This window comes from Henckelia pumila, chromosome 3 (genome assembly GCF_033568475.1).
Source record: "Henckelia pumila isolate YLH828 chromosome 3, ASM3356847v2, whole genome shotgun sequence".
Classification (NCBI taxonomy): domain Eukaryota; kingdom Viridiplantae; phylum Streptophyta; class Magnoliopsida; order Lamiales; family Gesneriaceae; genus Henckelia; species Henckelia pumila.
The window spans coordinates 44126532-44145594 of record NC_133122.1 but is presented as its reverse complement, the minus strand read 5'-3'; the positions used below and the strand labels follow the sequence as shown (position 1 = coordinate 44145594).

The following is a 19063-nucleotide window of genomic DNA, read 5'->3' as shown; positions in this document are numbered from 1 at the left end:
CACTCGATAAGTGATAACCACTTGAAAAGTCCGAATAGGGTAGTTCGATCATTCATCATATGAATATCCATTTGCATGCTTTGAACATCTCTATGTTACATACCAATGAAACGTGGTACTCGGCATCGCAAATGCTAGTCTCAATCTCGAGCGATCCTTATCCTTATTTGCGGACGACTCAATTGACTAGGAACAGTTTAGAATATACAGTGACTATAAGATGTGTTTCATGATAGTCATCCCCATGTGCTACCACATCTTACATACACTATAGTATATTCAAGGTCTTTATCAAAACAACAATAGTATATCATAATATAACAATATGAAGAAAGATAAAGTCAATGCCATTATAAAAGTGTAAATTATATTAAACAAAAGATTGTTTTACATAGAGTCATAAAAGCCCTTAGCCACAAGTTGGCTAACCGGGCACCCACTCTTTCAATCTCCCACTTGCCCTAAAGCCAACTAGTCATACTACGTAATCCCATTGCTTCGCGATGTTTGTCAAACAATGGTCCTGGCAAGAGCTTAGTAAGCGGATCAGCGATATTGTCTGTAGAGGCCACTCTCTCGACACTGATGTCTCCTCTTTCCACGATCTCCTGGATGATGTGGTATTTCCTCAGTACGTGTTTGGACTTCTGATGAGACCTTGGTTCCTTTGCCTGAGCAACGACACCCGTGTTGTCACAGTACACCGGGACTGGACCAATACATCAACTGCATAAATCAGAAATCCTTTCGCCCCTCTCTGCAATAAATGGGTCATAGATAACACAGATATCAAAGGGATCTTGGCTCGAGAACTCTTACCGTAGAATTTCCATTCAGATGCCATTTCTGGTCTAAATCGAACCACTTTCTAGAAACAATCTACAGTTGCCCTGTACTTGGTTAACATGTCTATACCAACAATACAATCAAAATCTGATAATCCAAGTACTATATAATCTATATCAATCACATTCCCGTCATATTGTAACGCACAATTTCGAATCATTCGAACAGAGATAATACCTTCACCCAAAGGTGAAGAAATAGAGACAACAGTAGGCAATGGCTCAGACGATAAAGAATGCATCATAACAAATTTTTCAGAGATGAATGTATGTGATGCACCTGTATCTATCAAAACATAGGCAGGATAACCATAAATAGAGCAGTTACCTGCTATGACATCGTCAGGTGCTGCCTGAGCCTGTTCCTCAGTAAGTGCAAAGACTCGAGCCTGTTGTCTAGGAGGTTGAGTCACAGTCTGGCTTCCTCCTGCTCTGGGCTGTTGCTGAGGCTGGAATGAATGCACTGATTGCCTTTCTGCCTGAGGTTCTAGTCGAGAAGAACTTTCACCCATAGCTCGTTGGGGACATACTTTGGCATAGTGACCTGGTTGGCGACAAATATTGCAATTACCTAACACACCTTTGCACTGATCGATAGCATGTCGTCCACCACACTTACCACAAAACACGCCTGATTCACCAGTTCTCTGACCTGTACCAAACTATCTCTGTCCACTAGAACTAGAAGAACTACTACCTGCCCGCTTAAACTGTTTCCCTTTAGGCTTGAAACGAGAATCCTTTCTGCCACTACTTCCTCCCTCAAATCGGGGAGATGGTTGCTGAAACTGTGGCGGATTCTGTGGAAGTGATGCTGATACAGACTGTGGTAATGGCTGTGGAATGAACGGTGCTCCTCTTTGTCGCAATAACCCCGCTTCTGCTCCCTTAGCTTTATTCAAGGCGTCAGCAAAAGTATTAGGTCGTCCACTATTCACCAAAGTAAGCACATCGGGATTAAGGCCATTGATAAACTGATCTGCCATTGCTTCATCAGTAGCTGCTATATGTCGTGCAAACTTCAAAAGACTTGAAAATTTGGCCACATTCTCTTCAATATTCAAATTACCTTGCCTTAGATTGGCAAATTCAGCACCCTTATCCTTCCTGTAGGAGACTGGAAAGAAACGTTGATAGAACTCAGTTTTAAAGATAGTCCAGGTGATAATCGTACCTCGTTGTTCCAATGCCCGTTTTGTAGTAATCCACCAACTTTTGGCAACTTCATGAAGTTGATGTATTACCAGTCGAATACGACGATCATCGGTATAGTCGAGTGATTCAAACAGCTGTTCTATATCTTCCAGCCAATTTTCACAATCCATTGAGTTTTCTGTTCCTTTCAATTTTGGCGGTTTGAATGATTGAAATCGCTTCAGCAAAGTCTCAATTGGAGTAGCAGTAGGATCCATAGGGTCAGCAGATGTACTACCCTGTGCATTCTGGGGTTCAATAGCTGGCGGTGGTACTGGTGCTGGTTCAGCTGGAGGAACCACTATTGGCTGTCTAATGGCCGGTGCTTTACGGGGAGGCATATCTGATTGTCAAACAGATTAGTGCATAAACAATATCATATGCAGCAATTTATTCCATCCTTCTCTGATAAGCATTCTCATGCATTCTCATGAGAATTCAGGTTCTGACTGAGGATACTCTGGAATACAATTGCATATATAGCATGCAGTAGCAATGAAAGCACATAATCATGCAGTCACGTAATTATTGCAATATAAAGCATGCTAGCATATAATGCACATAATCAGATACAACATGCAAACTCATGTGATATCAAACAATCAGACAGACTCAATCTACCCCGCTCATCAACTTCTATCTAAATCCAGAAACTTATGCTTTGATACCTCCTGTTGTGGGGACCCGGGTTGCTAATCTTATCTTAGGGCAATTTATTATAATTAAAAATTAATGAAGTACTTAAAATAATTAAAGAACCAAGAGCCAAATTTTTTTTTTTTTAAAAAGTTACAGTGTCTCGCTCGATCGGCGAAAGTTGCCCGATCGAGCGAGCTCAAACTAGAAGCTCTCGGTCCAGGGAATTCTTGGCCTCGCTCGATCGGTGAATTTCTACCGATCGAGCGGGCAACAAAACTTGATTTCTCTGCCTTGCAAAATAAGGGCCTCGCTCGATCGGTGAATTTCTACCGATCGAGCGGGCTACATTTTCCAGAAAATGCAGGAAAGATTTTTGCTATCCAAACTTGAAACATACAAACACATACTCTGATACAAGCTTCAAAATAATAAACATGCAATCTAATAACATCTGATAAGCTTTCCTACACAAGTTACACATGTAGTTAACAACTTATACAACATTCTTGTATTCTTTTCTAACATGTTTATCTACTCAAAGTACATGTCTTGCTGATACAACCCGTATCCTCACATGCTAAGACTCTATCTCGAGCTATCCTTATCTTTTCTGACCAGCTCCTGCCCCACCTATTGCCATGCACACATACAAAACAAAGCAATATCCGAATACCTCCGGTGAGAATAAAATCCCAGTATAAACAACATAAAGCGCGAGATAATAAACGTGAATGCAATGCATATGGCAAAAGAGGCTATCAAGCTGATATCAATCGAATATAAGTTCTTTGGGATCCCGAGGAAATAAAATCTTTAACGAACACCAACTCACCAATCGAGGTGAAGTCAAATACTTTATTTCCTCTGACTTTGGTGCAACTATAGTGAGTCTTCTGGCTCTGGAAGTAAGTCTACAATCCGTGCCACTCAACTACAGCCCTCCAAACGTCATATGCACTCTAGGCCTTTCAACCCTCTGTGCTTTTCAGGCTGGAGTTCAAGATGAATGCAACATGTTCTGTATGCATTAAATGCTATAAAACATCTTGAACAACTAATCACATAAGCATGTAAAGCAATCAAAGCATCTAATCACATAAAATACATAATCAACCAAGTATGTGATTAACAAGGAAATACTCGAAACAATAGCTATTTCGAGTGTTCTATCCCATCTGGATTCGCTGTCATTTATACCTTTCGATGTCGAGTCTGAAAGTACTTCAAATCTGAAAATACAATCAACAACAACATGTCAAAATCTGCTCATCTTCTCAACTTCATTTCAAATACAATGCTAGCAAACCTTGCTTCAACTCCTTCTCGGTTCGAATCGGGATTCTCGAGTTGTCAATCTTCAAATGAAAGCTGAGAAATAACATATCAAATAACTAACAAGATCAGATGCAACTCAAACCATGCTCCTTTTAATCAATAATATCAAAGTCTTGACATTTTGCGAATCGACGGCGTAACGGCTACAAACCGGCAATCCAAACAATATCACAATCGATCCAACAATCCATATAAATCATTATCTCTAACTTATCCTCACACATAACTCGAAAATCATCATAATCAGATATGATAGGGTTCGAATTTTGCTTGCTAAAATCATATAAAATCCGAACGATAGTCTTTTTCCGAACCGTCTGCAAATACGTAATCGGTACAGCTCATAAATGCTTATATCTTAAAATCATAAATTTCCATCTTCAACATACAAATAAAGTCTGAGAAAGATGAATGAAACTTGTACCAAAACGAAGGTCTCGGAGCGGTGATCGGAGATATATATTTATTCAGAATTTCTGACAACCGGAGCGCAAGTTATCAAAGCTTTTTCAGAGCAAAAATGGAGTGGGGTTTGGTTCAGCCGTGTTCTGACCTTTTCTTCTTTTCTTTTCTGATAACACACATTGGAATCAGAAATATTAAAGGTAAGTTGAGATATATATTAGCCAAATTGTAGTTTAGTCCCTGAACTTTTGGCTATTTGCAATTCAGTCCCCAGAAAAATGATTTAATTCAATTTCAATCCTTTTCAATTTAAGAATATTAGAATGATATAAGAACCATTAATCTTCTTCATATAACAACAGTGATCCGCCTGACACCTCAGGAAACCGTTGTTATTCATGAATCCATCAAACTTCTTGTACCACTGTCTTGGAGCTTGTTTGAGACCGTACAAGCTCTTCTGAAGTTTGCATACCATTTTCTCCTTCCCTCGTACTTCAAATCCCTGTGGCTGCTTCATATAAATTTCTTCATCCAAGTCACCATGAAGAAACGCCGTCTTTACATCCAACTGCTCCAGATGTAAATCTTCCTTAGCCACTAGTCCAAGTACAGTTCTGATAGTGGTTAACTTCACCACTGGAGAGAAAATCTCGGTATAATCAATGCCTTCCCGCTGTTGAAAACCTTTCACAACAAGTCTCGCCTTGTACCGCTTGCTATCGTCAACTTCTTCTTTGATCCGGTACACCCACTTGTTGTGTAATGCCCTTTTGTCTTTCGAAAGTTCTGTTAACTCCCAAGTCTGATTGGATGACAGTGAATCCATCTCGTCTTTCATGGCTAACTCCCACTTGATTGAGTCCTCATTTTGCATCGCTTCATCAAAGGTCTCTGGTTCACCTTTATCTGTCAGCAAAATATAATGAAGTGCAGGGGAGTATTTCTGAGGTGGTCTGATTGTTCTTGACGATCTCCTGAGTTCAATCACCGGAGTTTGTGGATCAACTTTTTGTGCAGTTTCTTCTTCCTGCTTACTATCCTCCGACTCATTCATAGGAATATCTATCAATGACACTTCATTTGACTTCTGGACTTCAGGACATTTATCTCCTGCTGCAATTTCTGATTTGTTCTTGTACAAAACTTGCTCATTGAAAATGACATCTCTACTCCGAATGATCTTTCGATTTTGGTCATCCCAGAACCGATAACCAAAATCATTATCTCCATAACCAATAAAGAAACATTTCTTTGATTTCGGATCAAGTTTCGTTCTACTGGCTGAACCGATGTGAACATATGAGAGACAACCAAACACTTTCAAGAACGAAAGGTTTACTCCTTTGCTGCTCCAGACCTCATCTGGTATTCTGCAATCAAGTGGTACCGAATGTCCTTTGTTGATCAGATACGCTGCAGTGTTAACTGCATCAGCCCAGAATGATTTCGGCAGTCTTGCGTGCAATCTCATGCTCCTGGCACGTTCATTCAGGGTTCTGTTCATTCTTTCAGCCACACCATTTTGTTGAGGTGTACCAGGAATGATTTTTTCCATCTTGATCCCGTTTTGTGCACAATACTTCTTGAACTCAAAATCTTCATATTCTCCTCCGTTATCAGACCGTAAGCACTTCACCTTTAAGTTGGTCTCATTTTTCACCATGACTTTCCACCTCTTAAAGGTTTCATAAATATCAGATTTATTTTTTAAAAAATAAACTCAAACCTTCCTGCTCGAATCATCAATAAATGTGACATAATATCGTGAGCCGCCAAGGGATGTCACAGGAGATGGTCCCCATACATCAGTATGAATCAAATCCAACTTTGCTGTTTTTGGTTCTCTACCGCCTTTCGAAAAGCTCACCCTTTTCTGTTTTCCAAGAATACAACTTTCACACAATTTGTGTTCGACAGTTTTTAACTCCGATAGCTTTCCTTTTGATATCAGCATCTTCATTCCCTTCTCACTCATATGTCCAAGTTTACAATGCCATAGACTTGAGTTGGCTCCAGCATCCACAGCTGCTAACATTTCTCTGCAACTGAAAGTCATATAAAGAGTTCCAGTTTTTGTTCCTCGAGCAATAATCATGGCCCCTTTGCTAACTTTACAAGAGCCATCACCAAAGGTCACTTTATAGCCTTCGTCATCGAGCTGTCCCACTGAGATTAGATTTTGGGTCAACTTTGGTACATGCCTCACTTTGTTGAGCTTCCAGATAGATCCGTTTGACATTTTCAAACTGACATCACCCATAACAGCTATTTCCAAAGGTTTTCCATCAGCCAGGAAAACTTTTTCGTAATTACCAACAGTGTAATTACTGAATAGCTCATGATCACTAGTGGTATGAAACAAAGCTCCCGAATCCATAACCCAAGAATCAACCGGGCTTTCCATGGATAGTACTAAGGCATCATGTACATTCTCAATAACAATATTTGCATTATTCTTGGGTGATATGCAGTCCTTTTTCATATGACCAGTTTCACCACAGCTCTAGAACTTCAATTTTTTTTCAAAAGTATTTTTGTCTTTTCCAGTTCTTGATTTGGATCTGCCACGCCATCGGTTAGAACCTTTTTCGCTGCTCCTGCCTCTGCCTCTATTCTCGAGATTAAGAGCAGATCTCGATGATGTCGCTTCTCCCGAATCCATCCTGCGAACTTCTTCACCAAGAATTCGATCTCTGACATCATTGAATTTTAATTTTCCTTTGCCAGCAGAATTACTAACCTCTGCCCGCATCGGCTCCCAAACATTTGGTAAAGACGCCAAAAGAATAAGTGCACGGATCTTATCATCAAACTTGATTTCCACCGATGTTAGCTGGGAAACAATCGTGTTGAATTCATTGATGTGTGCCGCCACCGAAGCACCTTCCTCCATCTTCAAGTTGAATAACTTTTTCATGAGGAACACTTTATTATTTGCTGATGGTTTCTCGTACATGTCCGACAAAATGGACATCATCTCCTCCGTGGTTTTTGCCTTCGCCACGTTGTGTGCCACGTTCTTTGTTAGGGTCAATCGTATTACACCTAACACATGTCGGTCAAGGAGCTCCCACTCATCATCCTCCATCTTTTCTGGCTTCTCCCCGGATAGAGGTTGATGTAGCTTCTTGCTGTACAAATAGTCTTTAATCTGTAACCGCCAGAACGTGAAATCTGTACCGTCGAACTTATTGATTCCAGGTCCCGATCCGTCATTTTCGACCATCGCTTCTCCTGCCTTAATAAAATTTCAAAAAATCTTTTCTCCAAGGCTCCCGAACACCGTAACAACTCTGATATCAATTGTTGTGGATTATACCGAAGAGAACATGACGATAATAGAAATTGCGGAATAAAATAATCTTCAAGAACACCAAAGATTTACGTGGTTCACCCAATATAGGCTACGTCCACGGAGCTGCTGCAAATCTTTATTACCGGAGAAATATTACAAGTGTATACAAAACACTATATCTCTCCACACCCAAGCCTCGAGTATTACCGAGAAAATATTTTTCTAACTCACACAAGAGATCACCGAAAAAAAGAACAATTCTTTTTTTTTACTCTTTATTTTCTTCTCTACTGTCAATACAAAAGAGAAGAATGAGATACAATAACTGAAATAAGTGAGCTCTATTTATAGTAGATCCTTCATTCTTCTTTCTTCAAACATTCAATGTAGGATTCTTTAATGGGCCTCACCCTTAACAAAATGTTAGGTCAATATTAAATGGTTTGTCGGAAAACATATTTAATGCTAGTTGGATGGTGGACTGCAGATGGCTGGTGAGGACGCGTGAATTAAATTCACGCGTACCGGGAGCTCTATAAATAGAGCTCCATTTCTTCAGTTTTAAATATCCCAAAATCAGAGAGCATAGAAAATAAGAAACAAAGAAAGGAGTTTCTTGGATTTTCTTTAGTGTTCTCTTGTGTGAGTTAGAGAAATTATTTCTCGATAATACTCGGGTGTTGGGATCGTGTGAGAGATATAGTGCTTTGTATACACTTGTAATATTTCTCCGGTTATAAATATTTGCAGCAGCTCCGTGGACGTAGCCTATATTGGGTGAACCACGTAAATCTTTGGTGTTCTTGTTGATTATTTTTATTCCGCATTTATTATCGTCATGATCGCTTCGCCATAATCCATAACACAAATGGCCTCAACTTGGTCATCATCCGCGACAACTCCAGTCTAAATAGATCTCTCTTCAAAGTATCTTGCAAATTAAAAATAAAGGGAATTACACTCAGGTTAGACTTTAGAGTTCAAAGCAGAAAATGAGCAGCGTAACATGGTTCTCACGGTATAAAAAATTAGAGTAGTAAAAACATTTAAAAGGGAAAGAAGTGATAGGTGAATGCACATCATATTTCTAGTTTTAGAGGAATGCTGGGATAAAATACCATACTGACTGTGTTAAACCATCTCGATTGATGGCAAAGACAGATACAAGTTTTAAGTTAATTAACAAATTGGAATGCCTTATAGTTGGGAGAAAAAATCATGCTAGTCAAAACCGATTATTAGTTATTGAAAGAATGTGGTCCAGTATAAGGATTCATCTTTTATCATTATAATATAAGAGAGAAATTTCAACATGGGCAATTCGATGCATGGACAGATAATAAATATACATTCCTTGAAACCCTTTAGCTAACAGGCATCAAATTTCCAGGGTAAATATCTTCAACTAGATGTAGGTACTAAATAAATATTTTTTTGCTTGAAACAGAGTCTTTTCTTGTGTCTAGTATCAAAATGAACACTAGCTCGAAAAAAAGAAAGTCTGAATTTTCCACGGAAGCCGGGGATTCTCAAAGAAACTGTCATATCAAGTACACAGCACAGCATGAGAAATAATCTACTGCTTGATTCTACAATTAGTATCAAGACGATGGGTCACAAGTTCAATTCCACCAAGTTACAAGTTGAACAGATTTTGGAAGAGGATTGTTGGTGAGCAAAAAGTAATCAATTAAAACATGTCACTGCTACACTATTTCTATCGTTAGTAACAGCTATTGCCTCAGATATAACTGCAAGAATTTGGACCTAAAAAAAGATGACCAAATCAAGACCACAATAGGTTGAGGTAAAATTAACCTGGCAAAGCATCTCTTTGGTCAATTAAGTATCCCTCTTCTGCTGTCACATCCGCAAGCCGAGTTGAATTAAGCAATGTATGATCTAAATCAAGAACCAAGTAAAGCTTTTTATGATGTAACAACTTCTTCAAGTCCTTCTCACGTAAACGGGAGATTTCATCATTGGCAAGCCTTAAGTTCTGCATGAAACATGAAGTTAATTTGAAAATTGGAAAACAGCAATTTAGAAAGGGAAATTGTGTTCAATAATGCAATTTCTCAAATGTAATCAAACAAGAATGAGAATATTAAAATAAGCAGCAGTTGGAATTAACTGTTTACATGTGGTGGCATGAAACTAACAAAATACATTTTTCGAATTTATTCTTTTCATTCACTCAAAACAACCATTTCTCAATTCTGTATCACAGCATTATGAAAACTGATCCAATGCCATACATGAATGCGAATTCGGGCAACAACCTGAGCAGCTCTGGAATGAAGAAATACATTTCATTCTGTTGGGAAAGATAGCCTAAATTAATTGACTTTTATGTTGCGGAAGCTTTTGATTCTTTTTACCTTTAGTGATACTATCGGATCAAAGTGTTTCCATGATATCAATATCAATCAAGATAATAAGCACGAAGAAAACGACACAAGGATTTTTACGTGGAAAACCCAAATTAGAAAAAAACCACGGGACCTAAGTCCACCAAGAAAATCTCCACTATATCAATAATGAGTACAACACATTCCTAGAATAATAGGAGATAACAACAACGCTCCCTAGAACAACTTAGGGGATACCAAGTACTTCAAGAATAATAATTCTTGGATGACACACTCAATCTCACTTTACAAGTGAAACTCACACAAATCAAATCACATAGAAAATTCTTTCTGATGTGGAAGATCGGACATCGCCGCAACCACAGAGCATACTAAAATTTATCTAAATGATTCCGCTACATAAAAGTCAATTAATTTAGGCTATCTTTCCCAACACATTCCATGTATAATGTATTTACTTAATTTTGGTGGTGCTAATTGTTTCACTTCACTTGAGCTAAGTTTCTTAATTGAGGGTTAAATTGTACTGAAAACATAAAGCTTTTATTTTGATTAAAGGATTTTTCGTGTCCTTTTTACTCCTAGAGGGAACTGGGAGCTGAAATAGGGCATTTTGATTGGTGTTGAGAGCAACAGACACACAAAGTGGCACCATTTTCAAAATATATTTTCTAGGGATAAAATATTGCAGGATATAATAATATTTTTCAAAAAATTAACCTTGTGTATGTACCCAAATGGAACACCAGATTCGTCATCCATTTTAACACCGCATTTCATGCACATTCCCGCATAAATGCCAGGATGTAGGCACTTATTCGTCTTCGGAGATGACTCTGCATCCAGGAATCAAGCAGAACCAAGGAATTAGTCATCTAAAAAAAAAGGCAAGGCTCACAACAAATCTAGGAGAATCAGACAAACAAATGAAACAATATGATGCATGAAAATTGCATCTAACATAAAGATTTGCACTGGTTCACCTTGAGATGAGGAACTCGGTAGATCAGCAACGTTTTAATCATGTTAACACTGATTTTTCATTTTTTTATCCTGTAATTTTCATGTATTTTTATTTTTATTTTTAGTCATATTATCGATGAATTTACATTATTAATTTCATAAATTGCATACTTTTTTTATATTTTTAATCATAATATATTATGATTTTCATATTTTAAAGCTTTTAAAATTTAAATGAATTAAATAAAAAACAATCAACTAAATATTATTCAAAATATTTTTAAACTAAATATCATCTTATAAAATACATAATATAAATAAAACTATAAATAATAATATTAAAAATGAAAATTCACCTTTAATATGACTAAAAAAATATACGGAAGTTGCAAGATAAAAAAAATAAAAATTCAATGTTAACAGGACTTAAAATGAAAAAATCATGTAAGTACAGGACTAAAAATACGAATTCATTGTTAATATGACCAAAAATAAAAAAAAATGCAAGTTACATGTCTAAAATTGCGAATTTACTTTTAACAGGATCAAAAATAAAAAAATGTGCAAATTACATGACCAAAAATATACGTCTCCCGGTTAAAATGATAACCATAAGAAGTAGTTAAATCATCATTGCTTTATTTAGGTATTTTTCGCTCCATTAGTTTTTTCAAATAATTTAGAATTTAAAAATAGATAAATATATAATCTATAGAAATTGTTATTAATTTTGTGTGGCCATACCAAAATATCAAATTGTTTCAATAAGATCTTTTATATATATATATGGGTTTTATTTCACGTTATTTAGGTTTGTAAATTGTGTATATATAGATTATTTAATGAAACATTCAATAGATTCAACATTATATTATATCGAATAATAAATAACATTATAAATACAAAGTAAATCTATAATTATGTATATTATCAGATTCAAAAATTTATACTTCGCTCCATTAGTCCTCGGCGCACTGTTTTTGCCTAAGGCGGGTGGCCATATAGGTGGTCCAAGGTGCCTCGCGCTAAGACGGCTTAGGTGAATTAATCAGGAAGTCAATGAGTCAGTCAACAAAATTGAAATTTTAAAAAACTCTTAGCATTTCAAAATATAATATTTAGATCCAATTCATTCACCTAGAGGCTAGAAGTTTCGCAAGCCCTTTGCCCACTACACTGTCTCAAACCGCCAATACTGCCCATTAGGTTAGATATTAGTATATATATTACTTATTTAGTATTAATATGGTCATGCATCTTTATTAATTATTTAGCTAGTTGCATTTGTATGAATTGCATTACATTGTATGAAGCTTATGTACGTACAAACAACATTTAATTTATGCATGTATTGAATGATTGATGATCATGTATAATTATCCATAAAAACTAGTTTAAAAGAATTCAACCACCTAGCCATGAGGCCGTGGGCGGTCACTAACCAACCCACCATCGCCTATCGTCATTTATAATACTGCTCACTACCTCTAATCAATTATCATGACTTAAATGCTATATAATAGTATCTAAATACATTTGACTATTTGATGCAATTTTCACTCAAAAAAGAGTGAAGAAACATTCGATTTTATTATATTCACAAAAAAAATTACATCCAATTCCTCAGTGTTCTAAAAGAGGTAGACGAACGACCACCTAGCGCCTAAATGTTTAGGCGGTGTCTATATGGTTTTTTTAGTCTAAATATCTAATTCTTTTTGTTCATCTTCATATTTTTCCAATAATTCCTTTTAGAGACACCGTCTTTCTATAAATGGAGGCGCCTTTTAGAACACTGATTCTAATATATTCTTTTCTTTTTCCCCTAAGGGAGTTCCAAATTGGTGGAGTAGGTAAACTTTTGGCCAGAGGTTAGAAGTTCGATTCTTCCTACCAACATCTTCTTGGACTAGCCTGTCACACAAGACTTGCTTAGTGAAGTTTACCCGACTAACGTAGTTTGCAGGCTATTGCGTTAGTCCGAAGGTTTACCAATGCACATCAAAGATAGTGGTTGCGGGTTCTCACGTCAAACAAAATTTGGTTTTTTTATTAAAATTAATTTTGAAAAAAATCTAATTAATATATGAGAACAAAAAAATGAATATTATTTGGATTAAAATATTAACTATAAGGAGTAGTTAAAAGATAATAGCTTATTTAAAAAAATATAACGGATTATATTAGTTATTTCCCACGATTTACCTGAGCTATGCTGGTGTTGATGCTCAATCGGTTCGACGTCTAATTGATTACAGTGGAATTGTGCAGTTTTCCCATAATCGAAGAAAGGCTAATATATATGTGCATGCATATTGTGGTAGTTGTCAATAATATAATCCATGCATATTCACAAGTCATATAAAATCGATTGAAGCGGGCACAACAATTATCATAATTTATTATTGAAGAGGAAGATATAAGAAATAGTAGTATTCGACGTATTAATAGATTTTATTAAATTAATAGATTCATGTGATTGTAAACATGAGTATACTATCCTATATTTCCAATCAATGTACCTACGATTTATCCTTGTTTTCTTTTTAATTTCAAAAGTAATGCAAATAAAGAAATAATAATAACGATGAAGGTTGAATTCAAAATTGGTAAGAAAAATTCAGTCAAAACTTCGAGAGAGATTTTCGGCTTGATTATCATGGTTTTATATATTAAAAAAATTAAAAAATTGTCTTTACTCCAAAATCCATTAAAAAAATTTATTGAACAACATAAAACTAGACATTTCAAAAATTCCTAATAGGATGAGCCAACCAAAAATGTCTAATAGGATGAGCCAACCAAAAAAAAAATTGTCTTCAAAAAATTATTGTGTTATCTACACTCTATTTCGTGTGTAAAATTTACTTACAAAATAACTCAAACAAAAAAAGTAAAGTGTAAATATCAATTTCGATGCCTTTCATTCATATGTGTCGTCATAAAATATGTAATTGGTATCGATCGGTCGCCAAAAACTCATCTTGCATGTCATGTAGTGCTATGGTAGTTGCCACTAATATTATCCGATCCATATTCCACAAGTCATATGAAATGCTTGAATTATATCAGGCGGAACAATTATCAGAACTAATTATGGAAGAGAAAGATAGTATTCTAGATATTAATGGATTTTATTCAACTAATAGATTAATTAATAGCTTTATGTGATTGTAAACATGTGTATATCATATTTCCAATCAAATTGTCTATGATTTATCCTTGTTTTTTTTAAATGTATTTCAAAAGTAATGCAAAAAGATTGATAATTATAATACCGATGGAAGGTTAAATTCAAAATTGGTAAGAATAATTTAGTCAAAACTTCGCGAGAGATTATTCATAGTTTTGACTAAATTATTCTTACCAATTTTGAATTTAACCTTCCATTATATATATATATATATATATATATATATATATTATCTATACTCCATAAACCAAAATCCATTAAAAGTTAAAATCTATTGAACAACATGCAACTAGACATTTAAAAAATGTCTAATAGGATTTTGCCAACAGTCTGTTTTGACGACCGATAAATTTACTGTGATACCCGTGACCAAATCTACGATATAATAAATAAAAATATCTTTGTAATAAAAATATCTTTGTAAATTTAGTTTATCTACTAGCGAAATAAAATTAAGATTTTTAATTTTAGTTTTATTCTAAATTTCAGTTATCGTCTTAACATATAATTAGAATTTTTAAATGAATTTTACATTTAAAGAAACTTATTATTTTTTGATTTGTATTATTTTAAAAATAATGATTTATCTTAATTGTCATACTAATGTGGAGTTATTAGTGTTTAAAATTTGTAACCAGTTTTGTAAATTCATATTCATTATGATATTAATTTCTTATTTTTAATTGAAAGCTTTTATTCATGTTTTGGGTATAAATTATTGCACAAAATAAAGTAAAAACCTCATTCTTCTTTTATACATTTAATTACAAGAAAACACATTAACTTGTGGGAATATATACATATATATACATATATATATATATATTATTATTAGCTTATTTATATTAACGTATCTTTATAATTTTTAACAAATTATTTATATATATAGTTAAATTCACATTTATTAGAATTATTAGTTAGTCTTCAAATCATAATTTAATTATATCGTAAATAGTCATTAATTTCCCTAACTTTTCCTCTACCCACTAACTTACGTTTTTTTTTGTTTATTATTATTTATTTTGGTTGCTCTATAAAATCTCAAAACCACTTTCATTTTTGAAACACAATTTAGAGAATTTGGAAAAAGCCTTCTACATATTTTTGGCCATGGGAAATATCCGTATGTCTAAGAGATATATGCAATTTTGCATTTTGTGGAAGTTAAGGATGCTTGAGGTATATAATTCTTAAGTTATGTCATGAGGTTGATCATAGATGATGATCCACAGTAGTTTTCCGCTATACGAATTTGAGATCGAAGTAAGTGGGCTTCTATCTTTCTTTTGTGTGATATAAGTTTCTACATTTATATTTATTTTTGCGTGTGAGTTAAGTTTTATAACATAAATACTTATACTTTTGAAAATTCGATCGGCATGATAATATTCATTTCACTTTGATATATATATTATTTGTTGGCTATTCGTGATATTATTTGAAGCATGTTAGAATTATTTGGAAATATTTGAGATGCACTGTTAAGAGTCGATTTAGAAATGGTTAAGGAATTTCCGACGATTTGATTTGATTTGATTTGATATGGTCCTGATGCGGTGAGTTATAATAACCGTTCCTTTGGTCTCGCCCCTTAGAGGAGTAACATATAAGGGACTGATCAGTAGAACCACGAAAAATAAGATAATTAACAGTGCAATATTTGCTTCGTATTTGTTCGAATTCAGCATGCTTATTTTGTTTCGAGATTATAAAATATACATGAGTACATGTAAATATATTTTGGTGTTTATCGTGCTCGATCGGCTCCCACTTGCTGAGTGTTTCCCAAAACACTCACCCCCTTACTTTGCTCCCCATATAAGAATGAAGATGAGTTAGATGACGAAGAACATAATAAGTTCTGAGGTTGTTGAGGATGGATCAGTTCAAGTTGAAGAAATATTTTTACTTTAAATTTCAGTTTCGCTTTCGCATTGTTGCACTTGTGTTTTGTTCTCTGTAAAAACAGTTATGGTTTATGAAATAGACTGGTTTTTGGCAAGACTTGTACTATGAGGCTTGTTGTTTCAATGTTAAATTGTTAAACAATGCCGATGTCAACTAGGCCCGGTTTTGGGGCGTGACATTTACAACTCAACTCACATATATTTATATGGCACGGTTATAAGTTAGTTTGCTGGGTCAAACCAATTTTGGATTTAGTTTGGCTCCCTCACATGACACATCGTTTTGACATGTTAAGAAATTTTCAATATTTCAACCAAATTGTATGTATGCATGTATATATGTATTTCAGAATGCGCATGTTTGTGACTTGTGAGTATATATGGTTAGTGGTTTATAAGGTCAAATAAAATTTTTGAAAATTAACTTGATTTTCGTCATATGTACAAAATCAGAATATTTCGAATTTGACCAATAGAAATTCAAAATTTTCCATCAACTATTTAAAGTCCACAGATACGTGACATTTTTTCTATCCAAAAAGAAGTAAGATTTTTATTTATCAAAAAAATCAAAGAAACGAAGTAGTAATGACAAAGATTGTCCTAACTTTGTTTCTTGCTAGTTGTCTTATCGGAGCCGTACTCTCCTCTCGTCCCAATTTTCACAGCAATTCTGGCCAGGTACGTCAACTTTGTTATTAAATGATTTTTTTGAAAAAATTTGACATTTTCTGTCGATATCTTTAACAAAATTCTTGCAAGTTGCATGTGCCATTTAAATATTGAACGAACTTATTTATAACTCGTACGTGTTTCGTATGCAGCATTTGCCTAAAGAGTGGTGTGTGATACAAACTGGTGCTCCACCTCCTAAGATGCAAGGATTTATAGATTATTCTTGTGGGGTGAACGATTGCAAACTTATCCAACCAGGTGCGGCGTGCTTCAATCCCAACAACTTATATGATCATTCGTCATTCGCTCTCAACCAAGAGTATCGTCGTACTGGTATTTGCAATCGCGATATTGGAACTAAGACCACCGTTGATCCATGTAAATGATCTTCTTCCTATCTTTATGTTTGTGTGTTTAATTTGTCGAGTATATTGGTGTCATTGATTGATTAGTACCCTATTAACTTATCTTACGTTTATTATGTACAGCTTATGGTAATTGTCGCTATACATGAGTAGCGCAATCGATTATATTGGTGTACTTCCAGCAGAGAATTTGTCAAGGAGAACCAGAAGCATTTGATTATTAGACATAATATTGTCTTTTTTTATGATCAGAAAAAAAAAACTTTAAATGTTACTGTTATAAACACATACATATATATATATATATCATGTGTTAATTAATATAAGATAAAGAGTAAATTAGAATTGCTCTCAGTGTGGTTTTCTGGTTGGTAGAGTAGATATACGTTTGATCAGCGGTTAAGAGTTCGATTCTCCTTCCAACACCTTCTCGGGCGAGCCTATTGCACATGTTTCGCTCAATGTAGTTTACCGGACAAACGTGGTTTATACTTTATACAAGCTATTACATTAGCAGAAAGATTTACATAGTGTATTAGTGTGCTATATAGCTGATACGGATTTTCAGGCGATATAAAAAAATAAAAGTAATTAAATTATGAAGGAATTAATGTAAAATTAAAATGTTGAAAAACTAAATATATATCCAATATTCATAATTCTCGTATCGCTAATTTTACAATAATTGAATTGAAAGAAAAAAAACAGATAAACTTTATATTTTCAAACATTTACTTTATTCAATAAATCATATGAAATGCTGAAGCATACGTAACGATGAGAAGAATTAATTATTGAAGAGAAAGAGACTAGAGAGTATTTAATTACTATAATAAATTTTTTATTAAATAAATAAATTAATATTTTACGTGATTGTAAACATGAGTATATATTATTTGTCCAAGTCTACGGTTTATCTTTCTTTTTATATTTATGTAGTTACGTACATTTGATCAGTGGTACCTGAGCTAAAATGGTTTACAAACTATTATATAATTAGTAAATTGATTTAATTACCTGGTGTGCAACGAAACATAATTAACATATGTGGATTCTCACATAAAAAAGAGTAAATTATGAAAGAATTAATGTAATATTATAATTTTGAATAACTAAATATCCAATATTCATAATTCTCGTATCACTAATTTTACAATCATTGAAGATAATGTTGATCCCAGGTGCGGCATCACGAGATAGAAACTATGGAAATTGAAGAATAAATAGACACCAAGATTTACATGAAAAACCCCCAAAAATTATTAGGGTAAAACCACGGGCAAGACCAAAAGATTCCACTATAATATTTGGAGAATTACAACCTCTCTCTGTATTTCCAAAGAATTTCCAAAGAAACACTCACTCTCTTATACAGGAGAAAATCTATCTCACAAATACATATAGAAATAAATAAGGGAGATGAAGAAACTCAAGCTTAGATGATTGAACTCGAGATGGGATATATAGAATGCTGGATGAGAGCTCTATTTATAGAGCTCCCCCTGGGTTGTGAACGCGTGAAGGCCAGGAAATTCATAATAAATTTCCTTTAGATGCACATGATTGACCAAATGAAAAACATGCACGTTTCCTTCATTCAAACCACCCACCATCTTTGACCAATATTGAGCCACCTTTGCTGACATTCTCCCACTTGGAGACTTGATTGAGAATCAAACACATCTCCACACATCCTTTCAAACTTGCCATTCCTGCTGCTTACGTTCCTGCGAGGCCACTTGAGGATCTACACCATTCAAACTTCTCCGTGTTCACTGGCTTGGTCAGAATATTTGCAATGTTATCATTCGTATGGATTTTTTGCATATCCACACTTCCTTCCTCTACTACCTCTCGTACAAAGTGAAATTG

General features: G+C 34.6%; 2 protein-coding genes across 2 annotated transcripts in view; one reads left to right on the top strand and one right to left on the bottom strand.

The window, feature by feature from the left end:
* LOC140888605 (RNA polymerase II C-terminal domain phosphatase-like 4) overlaps positions 1-12517 on the bottom strand; it is a 63455-nt gene extending 50938 nt beyond the window's left edge. Inside the window, exons 1-4 of the mRNA XM_073296300.1 lie at positions 12502-12517; positions 10809-10924; positions 9535-9715; positions 8587-8647 (exon numbers count right to left, since the gene is read on the bottom strand). Of these exons, the coding sequence (XP_073152401.1) occupies positions 8587-8647; positions 9535-9715; positions 10809-10924; positions 12502-12517 (374 nt within the window). The remainder of the gene's footprint in view (positions 1-8586; positions 8648-9534; positions 9716-10808; positions 10925-12501) is intronic.
* Positions 12518-16705: 4188 nt separating this feature from the next.
* On the top strand, positions 16706-17394 carry LOC140886516 (glucan endo-1,3-beta-glucosidase-like). The gene is made up of 3 exons (XM_073293117.1): positions 16706-16832; positions 16976-17204; positions 17315-17394. Exons 1-3 carry the CDS (start codon positions 16740-16742, stop codon positions 17338-17340), a joined length of 348 nt encoding a protein of 115 aa, XP_073149218.1. The 5' UTR covers positions 16706-16739; the 3' UTR covers positions 17341-17394.
* The last annotated feature ends 1669 nt before the right edge of the window (positions 17395-19063 follow it).

What these genes read in the sequence shown, in the direction of transcription:
- LOC140886516 (XM_073293117.1), top strand. Translation starts at nt 16,740, where the DNA reads ATGACAAAGATTGTCCTAACTTTGTTTCTTGCTAGTTGTCTTATCGGA. An exon ending in TTCACAGCAATTCTGGCCAG is followed by an intron (nt 16,833 to 16,975) that starts GTACGTCAACTT and finishes TTTCGTATGCAG; the next exon opens with CATTTGCCTAAAGAGTGGTG. An exon ending in TAAGACCACCGTTGATCCAT is followed by an intron (nt 17,205 to 17,314) that starts GTAAATGATCTT and finishes TATTATGTACAG; the next exon opens with CTTATGGTAATTGTCGCTAT.